Source organism: Mustelus asterias, chromosome 5 (genome assembly GCF_964213995.1).
Source record: "Mustelus asterias chromosome 5, sMusAst1.hap1.1, whole genome shotgun sequence".
NCBI lineage: Eukaryota > Metazoa > Chordata > Chondrichthyes > Carcharhiniformes > Triakidae > Mustelus > Mustelus asterias.
In genome coordinates this window covers 147,811,485-147,826,225 of record NC_135805.1, presented here as the reverse complement: position 1 = coordinate 147,826,225, position 14,741 = coordinate 147,811,485, and the positions used below count along the sequence as shown (strand labels likewise).

The 14,741-nt window shown below is 44.2% G+C and overlaps 1 protein-coding gene and 1 long non-coding RNA gene across 2 annotated transcripts in view; one reads left to right on the top strand and one right to left on the bottom strand.

Annotated features, from left to right (window-relative positions):
* LOC144493908 (uncharacterized) overlaps positions 1 to 5,217 on the top strand; it is a 37,114-nt gene extending 31,897 nt beyond the window's left edge. Inside the window, exon 4 of the long non-coding RNA XR_013497807.1 lies at positions 4,546 to 5,217. This is a non-coding gene — a long non-coding RNA (uncharacterized LOC144493908). The remainder of the gene's footprint in view (positions 1 to 4,545) is intronic.
* Positions 5,218 to 12,087: 6,870 nt separating this feature from the next.
* On the bottom strand, positions 12,088 to 13,567 carry LOC144493903 (histone H2B 7). The gene has a single exon (XM_078213489.1). The coding sequence runs from the start codon at positions 13,149 to 13,151 to the stop codon at positions 12,771 to 12,773; it is 381 nt and encodes a 126-aa protein (XP_078069615.1). The 5' UTR covers positions 13,152 to 13,567; the 3' UTR covers positions 12,088 to 12,770.
* Between the last annotated feature and the right edge of the window lie 1,174 nt (positions 13,568 to 14,741).

Genomic DNA, 14,741 nt, shown 5'->3' with positions numbered 1-14,741 from the left:
AAGGAGAATCCTAACATATTCTATAAATACAATAGGGGAAGATGTTAACTAGGGAAAGAGTAGTGTCCATTAGTGAACAAGGGGGAAATCTGTGTGTAACACTACAGGATATTGGAGGTTGTTAAATTAATGCTTCTCATTGGTCTTCACTCAAGAACAGAAGAACATAGGTAAAGCATTCAGAGAAAGGGACTGTGATGATCTTGACATAGGAAGTAGGGAAGTATTGGTGGCTTTGATGGGCTTAAAAATAGACAAAACCCCAGGCCTGGATGAATTCCATCCCAGGTTGCTGTGAGAGGTGAGGCAGGAAATTGCAGGAGCTTTGACATAACTCTTTAGTTCCTCTCCGGCCATGGGGGAAGTTCCAGAGGACTGGAGGATGGCTAATGTGGTTCCACTTTTCAAGAAGCGTGGTAGAGATGAACCAGGAAATTACAAACTGGTGAGTTTCATGTCAGTGTTCGGGAAACTATTGGAGCAAATAATGGAGAACAAACAAAGAACAGTACAGCACAGGAAACAGGCCCTTCGGCCCTCCAGGCCTGTGCCGCTCCTTGGTCCAACTGTTCCAATCGTTTGTATCCCTCCATTCCCAGGCTGCTCATGTGATCATTCAGGTAAGTCTTAAACGATGTCAGCGTGTCTGCCTCCACCACCCTACTTGGCAGCGCATTCCAGGCCCCCACCACCCTCTATGTAAAAAACATCCCTCGAATATCTGAGTTATACTTCGCCCCTCTCACCTTGAGCCCGTGACCCCTCGTGATCATCACTTCTGATCTGGGAAAAAGCTTCCCACCGTTCACCCTATCTATCCCCTTCATAATCTTGTACACCTCTATTAGATCTCCCTTCATTCTCCGTCTTTCCAGGGAGAACAACCCCAGTTTACCCAATCTCTCCTCATAGCTAAGAACCTCCATACCAGGCAACATCCTGGTAAACCTTCTCTGCACTCCCTCTAACACCTCCACGTCCTTCTGGTAGTGCGGCGACCAGAACTGGACGCAGTACTCCAAATGTGGCCTAACCAGCGTTCTATACAGCTGCATCATCAGACTCCAGCTTTTATACTCTATACCCCATCCTATAAAGGCAAGCATACCATATGCCTTCTTGACCACCTTCTCCACCTATGTTGCCACCTTCAAGGATTTGTGGACTTGCACACCTAGGTCCCTCTGCCATATAAATAGCAGAGCCATCATATACTCTTGATGGCCCTGTCATTTATTGTATAACTCCTCCCTACATTATTTCTTCCAAAATGCATCACTTCGCATTTATCCAGATTAAATTCCATCTGCCATCTCTCCACCCAATTTTCCAGCTTATCTATATCCTGCTGTATTGCCCGACAATGCTCATCGCTATCCGCAAGGTCCAGCCATCTTCGTGTCATCCGCAAACTTGCTGATAACACCAGTTACACCTTCCAAATCATTTATATATATCACAAATAGCAAAGGTCCTAGTACAGAGCCCTGCGGAATACCACTGGTCACAGACCTCCAGCCGGAAAAAAACCCTTTGACCGCTACCCTCTGTCTCCTATGGCCAAGCTAGTTCTCCACCCATCTAGCCACTTCTCCTTGTATCCCATGAGCCTTAACCTTCTTAACCAACCTGCCATGTGGGACTTTGTCAAATGCCTTACTGAAATCCATATAGACGACATCCACGGCCCTTCCTTCGTCAACTGTTTTTGTCACTTCCTCAAAAAACTCCACCAAATGTATAAGGCACAACCTCCCTCTTACAAAACCATGCTGTCTGTCACTAATGAGATTGTTCCATTCTAAATGCACACATATCCTGTCTCTAAGAATCCTCTCCAACAACTTCCCTACCACGGACGTCAAGCTCACCGACCTATAATTTCCCGGGTTATCCCTGCTACCCTTCTTAAACAACGGGACCACATTCGCTATCCTCCTCAGGGACCTCACCTGTGTCCAAAGAAGCGACAAAGATTTCCGTCAGAGGCCCAGCAATTTCATCTCTCATCTCCCTGAGCAGTCGAGGATAGATGCCATCAGGCCCTGGGGCTTTGTCAGTTTTAATGTTCCCTAAAAAACCTAACACTTCCTCCCTTGTAATGGAGATTTTCTCTAACGGGTCAACACCTCCCTCCAAGACACTCCCGGTTAACACGTCCCTCTCCTTCGTGAATACCAATGCAAAGTATTCATTTAGGATCTCCCCTATTTCCTTTGGTTCTAAGCATAATTCCCCTCCTTTGTCTCTGAGAGGTCCGATTTTCTCCCTGACAACTCTTTTGTTCCTAACGTATGAATAGAATGAAGCGAGTTAATATCCATTAGGGATAGTCAGCATGGCTTTGTCAGAGGGATTTGCCTAACAAATTTGATAGAACTTTTTGAAAATGTGATCGAGTGTCTGGATGAGGGAAGCACAGTTGATGTAGTTTATCTGGATGTTAGCAAAGCTTTTTGACAAAGTCCCACATGGGAGACTGATTGAGAAGGTTAAAGCAAATGGAATTCAGGGAAACTTAGCAAGATGGATCTGAAACTGGCTTGGTAATAGGAACAAATTGTGATGGTAGAAGGCTGTTTGAGTGACTGGAGGCCGGTGTCCAGTGGTGTGACACAAGGATCAGTTCTAGGTCCCTTATTATTTGTTGTATATAAGTGGCACAGTGGTTAGCACTGCTGCCTCACAGCACTAGGGACCTGGGTTTGATTCCCGGCTTGGAGGGTCTGAGTGGAGTTTGCATGTTCTCCCTGTGTCTGTGTGGGTTTCCTCAGGATGCTCCATTCCTTCCCACAGTCCAAAGATGTGCTGGTTAGGTTGATTGGCCATGCTAAATTGCCCCTTGGTGTTAGGGGGACCAGCTAGGGTTTATGAGGATACGGCCTGAGTGGGATTGTGGTCGGTGCAGACTCGATGGGCTGAATGGCCTCCTTCTGCAATGTAGGATTCTACCTAGGATATAGATAACAATGTGGGGGAATGATAAATAAGTTTGAAGATGACACCAATATTGGTAGGGTGTTTAATAATGAAGAAGGTCATAGGTTGCAGGAAAATATACGTAGGTTTTTCAAATGGGCAGAGCCGTGGCAGATGGTACTTAACTCTGATCAGTGCAAGGTGATGCACTTTGGAAGAAGAAACAAGAGGAGGGATAATTTAATGAATGGCCGGACACTGGGTAGTTCGGAGGGACAGAGATGCCGAGGTAATTATTCACAGATCCCAGGAGGTGGCAGAGGATGTGAATAGGATATTTAAAAGGAATATGGGAAGCTTGCTTTTATCAGTGGTTGTATTCAGTACAAGAGCAAGGAGATAATGTTGGCATTATACAGAGCATTGGTTAGGCCACAGCTAGAATACTGTGTGCAGTTCTGGTCACCTCACTATAGGAAGGATGTGATAGCACTAGAGTGGGTACAGAGGAGATTCACCACGATGTTGCCTGGGACGGAGCATCTGAGCTATGAGGAGAAATTGAACAGAACAAGTTTGGATTGTTTTATTTAGAGCAGAGAAGGGTGGGGTGGGGGGTACATGATTGAGATGTATAAGATTATGAAGGATCTGGACCTGGTTAATAAGAAGCAGCTGTTCCCCTCAGGTGTGGGGTCAATCACAAGGGGGCATAGTTTTAGGGTAAGAGGCAGGAGATTCAGAGGGGATTTATGAAAGAAAGAGTCGAGGGTGGTGGGATTCTGGAATGTATTACCTGGAAAGGTAATGGAAACCTTACAATCTTAAAGTATTTGGATAAGCACTTGAACTATCACAACATTGAAGGATATGGGAAAAGTGCAGGAAAATGGGATTAGCGTGACTTTAGAGGTAATTATTGTCAGTGCATGACTCTACAACTCTAAAACTGCACACAGTATTCCAGGTGTGTCTGGCCAAAGTCCAAATTGCAGCAAGTCACCTCTGTTCCTGTACTCGAATCCTCTCACTATGAAGGCCAACATATAATTTGCCTTGTTTACCCCCTGCTGCACTTGCATGCATACTTTCAGCAATTGGAGTACAAAGACACCAAGGACCTGTTGCACATTCTCCTCTCCCAATCTGAAGCCATTCACTTAATCTGCCTTCCTGTTTTTGCTACCAGAGTGGATAACCTCAGGTTTACTAACCCTATACTGCATGTGCCAAGCATTTGCTCCCTCACTCAACTTGTCCAAATCACATTGAAGCAACTCTGCATCATTCTCACAGCTCAGCCTCCCACCCAGCTTTGTGTCATCTGCAAATTTGAATATTACTTTCAGTTCCCTCATTTAAATTAAATCATTAAGGTACATTGTGAATAGCTGGAGTCCCAGCAGTGATCCTTGTGGTTCCCCCACTCGTCGTTGCTGACCATTGGAAACATACCGTTTTATTCCTCGTCTTTGTTTCCTGCCTGCCAACCAGTTTTCATTCCATCTCAATGCACTATCCCCAATCCCACGTGCTGTAATTTCACATGCTAACCTCTGATGTGGGACCTTGTAGTAAAGATTCATATTGGACTCAACACATTAAACTCTGTTTCTCTCTGTACAGATGCTGCCGGACTGACTGAGATTTCCCAGCACTTTCTGTTTCCATTCCAATCTCGTCCTGCTTGTTGCTATTGGGCAGTGAACAATTTGAGCAGCGGCTCACTCTGTGAAAATGGGGAATATTTACAAAATGCTGTTAGTTCATGCAGCAGCGAAGTGTGGAGGGATACATTTCAAACATCCTGTTCAATGAGATTTCCAAAATTGCGCATTTGGAAATCCCCCCATAGATCAGTGCTGATTTCTTTCCTCCAATCTGTTAAACACACCAGCTTTAACCTCAGTTCAACAGACCTGATTATTCAGCCTGTGCTTGCCACTTGTAGGACATGATGCTTAATTTTGCAGGTAGTCACACTGCAATGGGAGATTAACACCAGCACTGTGACACTTTTACTGCACTGTCAGACAAGTCCAAATCGAGGAATAGGTCAGAGGTTCAATTGTGTCTGGATGCTGATAACTTACAAAAACCTAATGCTCCTACCAAGCAGCTTTGGCAGACGTTTGCAATCTTTGCACCTCTCTTGGTCCTCAACAGCCCTTAGACAAAATATGGACATACTCACTCATTATAATATCATCAACATATTCCAATCCACATCAGTTTGTAACTTACATAATATGTTGTTTCTGTTTCTTGTTTTCAAAGCAATAAACTTTTTGGAGCCAGAATATATTGCATAATTTCTCATCTCAAGCCAGAAGGTATATTATGACCTGTTCCTCACAACTGTAGTTACCATTGGGCAGCATGGTGGCACAGTGGTTAGCACTGCTGCCTCACAGTGCCAGGCACCCAGCTTGGGTTACTGGCTGTGTGGAGTTTGCACGTTCTCCTCGTGCCTGTGTGGGTTTCCTCTGGGTGCTCCCGTTTCCTCCCACAGTCCAAAAGATGTGCTGGTTAGGTGCATTGGCCATGCTAAATTCTCCCTCAGAGTACCCGAACAGGCACCGGAGTGTGGCGACTTGTGGATTTTTGCAGTAACTTCATTGCAGTGTTACTGTAAGCCTACTTGTGACACTAATAAATAACCAATCACAAATGCAGAACTGGCATCACTTCTGCTATCATGGGGATAGCTGCAGTCCAACCTACTGGAGTTACATTAAAAAGCACACACATGCATGGAGCAGTACAAACATGTTGATTGGCATTGACAGATGGATGCATTCCTCTTCTTCATATTCATAAAATAACAGATATCCTTTCAATTCACACTGGTCAGTATTCACAAACGATCAACGCCGACAACTCTGATCTAAAACCAGACAGATAGAAATAATAGGCTTGGCCAATATTCCTCCTTAGATTAATACAAACAATCTGCAAATAATGTGATACAACAGGAAAACAAAATTCAAATAGTCATACAGACCAAAGTATTGAGTACTAAAGTGTGGAAAATTATGTAATGGATCTTGCAAATACATGGATGACCATCATAACAGCTCGAAGATTAAGGATTGCTGCACACTTACACCATGTTTGGCACTGAGACACAGAATGACAATTTGATAATGAATCACAGTCAAATATAATACCAGATCAAAAGAAAACACAGATGCACACATATAATTCAAAACACTCAGTTTTAAATCACATCAAATACATATTGACTGAGTGATACAGCATTCATCTCACAGTAATATTGAGAACAAAAGAGAAGCATATCAGAAGAATTAATTTTAGAATCGCATAACATTGTGGGAATTTCACAGTAACTTCATTGCAGTGTTAATGTAAGCCTTACTTGTGACTAATTAATCACCTTTAGCTTTACTTTAAACCGATAATTCGAGAAGAAAAACCCTCTCAAACACACACATTTTACCATAGCTTTGGAGTCAGAAAGACTTCCACATTCGCCGATATTCCCAGAGTGTGAATAAAATTGAGTTGATTTCACCTTGATATTGAACTGTTTCCTCGTGCACATGTACATTAGAGACTGATAGATAATGAAAACATTTCACACTTACAAACAATACCAGTGCCTGTCAGGTTCAGAAGGAAATCTCAATTCATACAGATTATAAAAGAGAAAAATCCAAAATACATTTGCTACTTCTGCCATTAAGCATACTGCCAAAGGTTGAGAGTCAGAATGAATTTCACATCAACAGTCTGTCTAAATCTGAATAAATCCCACCTTTACATAACTCAGGAGAGACCTAACCATTTCCACAAACACCGACCTTACTGGAGAGTGGCAAAAGTCAAATTTATCTCACCTTTGCACACAGTACCACTAATTGGTAAATGTAGAATTAAATGCTTGTTCACATAGGGGACCAGAGTGTTATATTTGGAATGAACTTGCGACTTGCAATTTAGCATAGCCAATCCACCTAACCTACACATTGTTGACACGAAGGGCCAATTTAGCATAGCCAATCCATCTCGCCTGCCCAACTTTGGACACTAAGGGGCAATTTAGCATAGCCAATCCATCAAACCTGCACATCTTTGGACTTATATTGGTGTAGTTTTTAAGTCTCATTGTACTGGTAGTTGAATTGGGTGGCATGATGCACAATGGTTAGCACTGGTGCCTCACAGTGCCAGGGAGCTGGGTATGATTTCCGGCTTGGGTCACTGTCTGTGTGGAGTCTGCACGTCCCCCCCCCCCCCCATGTCTGCGTGGGTTTCCTCCGGACACTCCAGTTTCCTCTCTCAGTCTGGAAGACATGCTAATTAGATGCATTGGGCATGCTAAATTCTCCGTCAGTGTACCCGAACAGGCACTGGAGTGTGGTGATGAGGAGATTTTCATAGTAACTTCATTTTTTAGTGTTAATGTAAGCCTACCTATTTAAACTAGTTTGGCAGTGGGGTGGGATCCAAAGCAAAGGTGAATTAGTTGAAGGGGAACCAGAGAGTAGGGACAATAAGACTCACCTGAGAAAGAGCAGGCAGGGTGTGGTTACTAATGAAAGAGGAGCTGGTGGACTGAAGTGCATTTATTTCAATGCTAGAGTTGTAACAGGTAAGGCAGATGAACTTAGAGCTTGGGATTAGTACTTGGAACTATGATGTTGTTGCCATTACTGAGACTTGGTTAAGGGAAGGACAGGATTGGCAGCTTAACATTACAGGACACAGATATTTCAGGTGGGATAGAGGGGGATGTAAAAGGAGTGGGGGAGTTGCACTACTGGTTAAGGAGAATATTAGTAAGAAATCTCACAACACCAGGTTAAAGTCCAACAGGTTTATTTGGCAGCACTAGCTTTCGGAGTCTCAAGCTCCTTCATCAGGTGAGTGAGGACTTGTGTTCACAAACAAGGCATATAAAGACACAAACTCAATTTACAAGATAATGGTTGGAATGTGAGTCTTTACAGGTAATTAAGTCTTAAAGGTACAGACAATGTGAGTGGAGAGAGGGCCAAGCACAGGTTAAAGAGGTGTGTATTGTCTCCAGCCAGGACAATTAGTGAGATTTTGCAAGCCTAGGCAAGTTGTGGGGGTTACAGACAGTGTGACATGACCCCAAGATCCCAGTTGAGGCCGTCCTCATGTGTGCGGAACTTGGCTATCAGTTTCTGCTCAGCGAATCTGTGTTGTCATGTGTCGTGAAGGCTGCCTTGGAAAACACTTACCTGAAGATCAGAGGCTGAATGCCCGTGACTGCTGAAGTGTTACCCGACTGGAAGGGAACACTCCTGCCTGGTGATTGTCGAGCGGTGTTCATTCATTCATTGTTCATACAGCGAGACAATATGGGTAGAGCTCAGGAATAGGAAGGGTGCAGTCACAATGTTGGGGTTTACTATCGGCCGCCCAACTGTCAGTGGGAGATAGAGGAACAGATATGTAGCAGATTTTGGCACGGTGTAAAAGTAACAGGATTGTTGTGGTGGGAGATTTTAACTTTCCCTATATTGACTGGGACTCATTTAGTGCTAGGGGCGTGGATGGGGCAGAGTGTGTAAGGAGCATCCAGAATGGCTTCTTGAAACAATATGTAGATAGTCCAACTAGGGAAGGGACCTGATATTGGGAAATGAGCCCGACCAGGTGGTCGATGTTTCAGTCAGGGAACAGTTTGGGAATAGGGACCACAATTGTAAGCTTTAAGGTACTGATGGATAAAGATATGGGTAGTCCTCAAGTTAAGGTGCTAAATTGGGGGAAGGCTAATTACAAAAATATTAGGCAGGAACTGAAGAATGTAGATTGGGGTCAGATGTTTGAGGACAAATCAACATCTGGAATGTGGGAGGCTTTCAAGTGTAAGTTGATAGGTGTTCAGGACCGGCACATTCCTGTAAGGATGAAAGATAAGTATGGCAAGTTTTGGGAACCTTGGATAATGAGCGATATTGTGAGCATAGTCAACGAGAAAAAGGAAGCATTTGTCAAAGCTAGGAAGCTGGGAACATATGAAGCAAGTATGGAACACAATGAAAGTAGAAGGAAACTTAAGCAAGGAGTAAGAAGGGCTAAAAGGGGTCACGAAAAAGCATTGGCCAGCTGGATGAAGAAAAATCCCAAGGCTTTTTATACGTATATAAAGAGCAAGAGGGTTGCCTGGGAGAGGGTTGGCTCACTCAAGGACAGAGGAGGGAATCTATGCGTGGAGCCAGAGGAAATTAACGAGATATTAAATGAGTACTTTGCTTCAGTATTCACCAAAGAGAAGAACTTGGTCGATGAGTCTGGGAAAGGGTGTGTAGATAGTTTGAGTCATGTTGAGGTCAAAAAGGAGGCGGCATTGGGGTTCTTGAGAAACATTAAGGTTGACAAGTCCCCAGGGCCTAATGGGATATACTCCAGAATACTCAGAGAGGCAACGGAGGAAATTGCTAGGGCACTGAGAGAAATTTTTGTTTCCTCATTGGCTACAGGAAAGGTCCCAGAGGATTGGAGAACTGCTAATGTTGTTCCTTTGTTTAAGAAGGGTAGCAAGAATAATCCAGGTAATTACAGGCCAGTGAGCCTTATATCAGTGGTAGGGAAATTATTGGAGAGGATTCTTCGAGACAGTATTTATTCCCACTTGGAAATAAATGGACATATTTGCAAGAGGCAACATGGTTTTGCGAAGGGGAGGTTGTGTCTCACTAACTTGATCGAGTTTTTCGAGGAAGTGACAAAGATGATTGATGACGGTAGGGCAGTGGATGTTGTCTACATGGACTTCAGTAAGTCCTTTGACAAGGTCCCTCATGGCAGACTGGTGCAGAAGGTGAAGTCGCATGGGATCAGAGGTGAGCTGGCAAGGTGAATACAAAACTGGCTTGGTTATAGAATGAACACCGCTCGACAATCACCAGGCAAGACTGTTCTCTTCCTGTTGGGGAGCACTTCAGCGGTCACGCGCATTCGGCCTCTGATATTCGGGTAAGCGTTCTCCAAGGTGGCCTTTGCGACACTCGACGGCGCAGAGTCGCTGAGCAGAAACTGATAGCCAAGTTCCGCACACACGAGGACGGCCTCAACCGGGATATTGGGTTCATGGCACACTATTTGTAACCCCCACAGAGTTTCACTGGCTGTCTTGTCTGGAGACAATACACATCTTTTTAGCCTGCCTTGATGCTCTCTCCACTCACATTGTTTTGTTTCCTAAAGACTTGATTAGTTGTAAGTATTCGCATTCCAACCATTATTCATGTAAATTGAGTTTGTGTCTTTATATGCTCTGTTTGTGAACAGAATTCCCACTCACCTGAAGAAGGGGCTTGTAGCTCCGAAAGCTTGTGTGGCTTTTGCTACCAAACAAACCTGTTGGACTTTAACCTGGTGTTGTTAAACTTCTTACTTGGTTATAGAAGACAGAGGGTAGCAGTGGAAGGGTACATTTCTGAATGGAGGGCTGTGACAAGTGGCATTCCTCAGGGATCAGTGCTGGGACCTTTGCTGTTTGTAATATATATAAATGATTTGGAGGAAAATAAAACTGTTTTGATTAGTATGTTTGCGGACAACACAAAGGTTGGTGGATTTGTAGATAGTGATGAGGACCATCAGAGGATACAGCAGGATATAGATTGGTTGAAGACTTGGGTGGAGAGATGGCAGATGGAGTTTAATCCGGACAAATGTGAGGTAATGCATTTTGGAAGGTCTAATGCAGATAGGAAATATACAGCAAATGGCAGAACCTTTCAGAATATTGATAGGCAGAGAGATCTGGGTGCACAGGTCACTGAAAGTGGCAGCGCAGAATGTAGTCAAGGAGGCATACGACATACTTGCTTTCATTGGCCAGGGCATTGAGTTTAAAAATTGGTAAGTCATGTTGCCACTTTATAGAACTTTAGTTAGGCCGCACTGGAATATAGTGTTCAATTCTGGTCACCACACTACCAGAAGGATGTGGAGGCTTTGGAGAAGGTACAGAAAAGATTTACCAAGATATTGCCTGGTATGGAGGGCATTAGCTGTGAGGAGAGGTTGGAGAAACTTGGTTTGTTCTCACTGGAATGATGGAGGTTGAGGGGCGACCTGATAGAAGTCTACAAGATTCTGAGGGGCATGGACAGAGTGGATAGTCAGAAGCTTTTTCCCAGGGTGGAAGAGTCAATTGCTTGGGGCATAGGTTTAAGGTGTGAGGGGCAAGATTTAAAGGAGATGTACGAGGCAATTTTTTTTATTACACAAAGGGAAGTGGGTGCCTGGAACTCGCTGCCGGGGTAGGTAGTGGAAGCAGATACAATAGGGACTTCTAAGGGGCGTCTTGAATAGGCTGGGAATAGAGGGATATGGTCCCCAGAAGGGTAGGGGGTTTTAGTTCAGTCGGGCAGCATGGTAAGTGCAGGCTTGGAGGGCCCAAGTGCCTGTTCCTGTGCTGTAATTTTCTTTGTTCTTTGTACTTGTGACCCTAATAAATAAAATTAAACTTGGAAATAAATGTGATACATCTGGGGAGATGCTGACAATGGCTGAAGTGCCTGCCTCTTCATACAATAAAATAAAGCTTTGCTACTCTAGTGAAAACTCAAATATCGTAACCCTTTCATAGAGAATGTGAATGGCTCTGAAAATAGCCTTTGGGTAATCGGGGTCACCCCTCCTAGCAGCTTGTTGAACTCACAGGAGTCTGATAAAACCTACCCACTATTGCCCCTCTTGTACCTTCCTCAAGAATAGTGCTGGGCACACTTGCGACTGGACCCTCTGCACTGGGTCCCATTGGCTGGTTCATGGTACCAATCAAACAGCTCATTCTTCATCAATCCAGACAGGAAAATGCGACGAGGATGGAAAATAAAGCGCGCCAAATTTCCCAGGCGCCAAACGGTTTTCTTTTTGCCCCAGATTTGAAAAGGCTGCCAATATATTTGTGAAATAAGCAGCGGTTTGATATAGAATTTCACATCAGGAGGCAATAATTCTCAATCTGCTATTAGATTTCGCAAATACATTTCTCCTGACGGATTATTATACATTTCTTCATAAACCACAGCTTCGTTGCTGTAAGCTAGTTTTTCTGTGTGTTCAATTTCTTGGACCGAACAGCCTATTCACACATTCTGTAACCTGACACTTTTTCAGGTTAATCTTTGCAGAAATGAGGCTTCAAAGATTAAGTGAATTTTAAACGATGATTCCAAAACGAAGTGCTGGCTTTTATTTTAAACTGTTGTAAACTGGAGACCGAACTGCTACATATTGGCACATACTGAATTCATTCTATCAACGAAAGAGAACAAACATCAGGTGACTGAAGCTTGAAGGATTTGGCTTAGTACGGGCGGAACAAAGGCGGAGTATTAATTTTAATAATCGACAAAAACGATCGACACAAGCTCAGAAAACTAACATACGAACGCAAATACACGATGATACATACAAAGGCATCAATCACACATACCTGACAAAAACTGAGTCAGCTATCATAGAAAATTGCCGCAACCGAAACAACCACAGATACACATACACCACCACACATACTGATGCTGACAAAAACTGAGTTATCAGATTGATCAAACTACAATGCACGTACAAAATCATCACACAAATACTGACACCCGCTCACACAATAACATACGCTGATAATAAAAGTATTACCATACACCGACTAAACGGACAAACACGGGCAGTGAAACTGCATGAGCCTTTGTGTTTCAGGCACACACATACAATTGCAGGAAATGTTTGTTCAAAAACAAAACTCGAAAAGGATTCTGTACAGATGGCATTGCTCTGTTGGGAGGTGTGGGTGGCTCTTAGAAGAGCCTTTGGGGTATATTTTTTCAGTGCATTGTGCAGTTTTACTTGGAGCTGGTGTACTTGGTCACCGCCTTTGTCCCCTCCGACACGGCGTGCTTCGCCAGTTCCCCGGGCAGCAGCAGGCGCACGGCGGTCTGGATCTCCCGGGAGCTAATGGTCTGCCGCCGGTTGTAATGGGCCAGGCGGGAAGCTTCACCCGCGATGCGCTCGAAGATGTCGTTAACGAACGAGTTCATGATGCTCATGGCCTTCGAGGAGATGCCGGTGTCGGGGTGAACCTGCTTCATCACTTTGTAGATGTAGATGGAGTAACTCTCCCTCCTGGTCCTCTTCCTCTTCTTGCTGCCCTTCGAGGCCGTTTTCTTCACGATTTTCTTGGACCCTTTCTTGGGTGCTCCTGCTGTTTTCTTGTCTTCAGCCATGGTACTGTTTCACTGCAGACACCAGGGCCGCTTCTTTCATCACCAAGCCCTGGGCTCTATGCTAATGAAGGATTGCTGAGAACCAGTTTTCATGATTGGCTCATTTAGGATTACGTCAATTTCTGTTATTTACCCCTTTCTCATTGGTGGCTGATTTTGCACAAGTTAAATCCTGACAAGATTGGCGGATAATTTTTGTTGCAGAGGTCTACTTTACTCATATGAAATCTGAAGGACACATTGCAAAACATTTCAATTTGTTATAACAGTAAAAATGCAATAATATTGACGTTTTAACGTAGAAACTAGAAGAAGGAGTAGGACATTCGGCCCTTCGACCCTGGTCCGCCATTCATTATGATCATGGTTGATCCTGAAATTTAGTATCCTGATCCCACCTTTCCCTCATATCCCTTGATTCCTTTTAAACCCAAGAGCTATATCTAATTTATTTTTGAAATTCCAAAACCTTTTTGTCCTCAACTACTCCCTGTGGTAGTGAATTCCACACATTCAACACCGGTGAAGGAATTTCTCTTCACCTCGGTCCTAAAAGTTTTGCTCCTTTTCCTCAAGCTATGACCTCAGCTTTTGGACTCCCCCACCATTGGGAACATTCGTTCTGAATCTACCCAGTGGAATCGTGTTAGATTTTTGTAAGGTTCCATGAGTTTGGATGATTTCTCTCAGAGAGACTAAATAATACCGGTCTGTATTCCTTGGGATAGATGAAGAGATGTTTTCACGAGTGCGAGAGCTTTGAATGAGTGGACAGATAGAGGGTCTGTCATTGACAACTGAGGTGCGTAGACATTTGTGCTCACGGATGGTGGTGAATCTCTGGAATTCTCAGGCCAAAGGGTGGTGGCGGCTGGAACGTGAGAAGCATTTAAAGTGGAGGGAGATAAATATTTGATAGATTGAGGAATAGAACAAAGGACAAAGAGCAATACAGCACAGGAACAGGCCCTTCGGCCCTCCAAGCCTGCGCCGCTCATATGCCCAACTAGACCATTCGTTTGTATCCCCCTATTCCCAGTCTGTTCATGTGGCTATCTGGATAAGTCTTAAACGATCCCAGCGTGTCCGCCTCAATCACCTTGCTTGGCAGTGCATTCCAGGCCCCCACCACCATCTGTGTAAAATACATCCCCCTGACATCTGTGTTGAACCTTGCCCCCCTCACCTTGAACCCGTGACCCCTTGTGTTCGTTACCTCTGAACTGGGAAAAAGCTTCCCACGGTTCACCCTATCTATGCCCTTCATAATTTTATACACCTCTATTAGGTCACCCCTCATCCTCGTCTTTCCAGGGAGAACAACCCCAGTTTACCCAACCTCTCCTCATAGCTAAGACTCTCCATACCAGGCAACATCCTGGTAAATCTTTTCTGTACTCTCTCCAAAGCCTCCATGTCCTTCTGGTAGTGTGGCGACCAGAACTGGACGCAGTATTCCAAATGTGGCCAAACCAACGTTCTATACAGCTCCAACATCATATGCCAACTTTTATATTCTATGCCCCATCCAATAAAGGCAAGCATGCCATATGCCTTCTTGACCACCCTCGCCGCCTGTGCTGCCACCTT

Coding starts and splice junctions, on each gene's coding strand:
- LOC144493903 (XM_078213489.1), bottom strand. CDS start 13,151: ATGGCTGAAGACAAGAAAACAGCAGGAGCACCCAAGAAAGGGTCCAAG.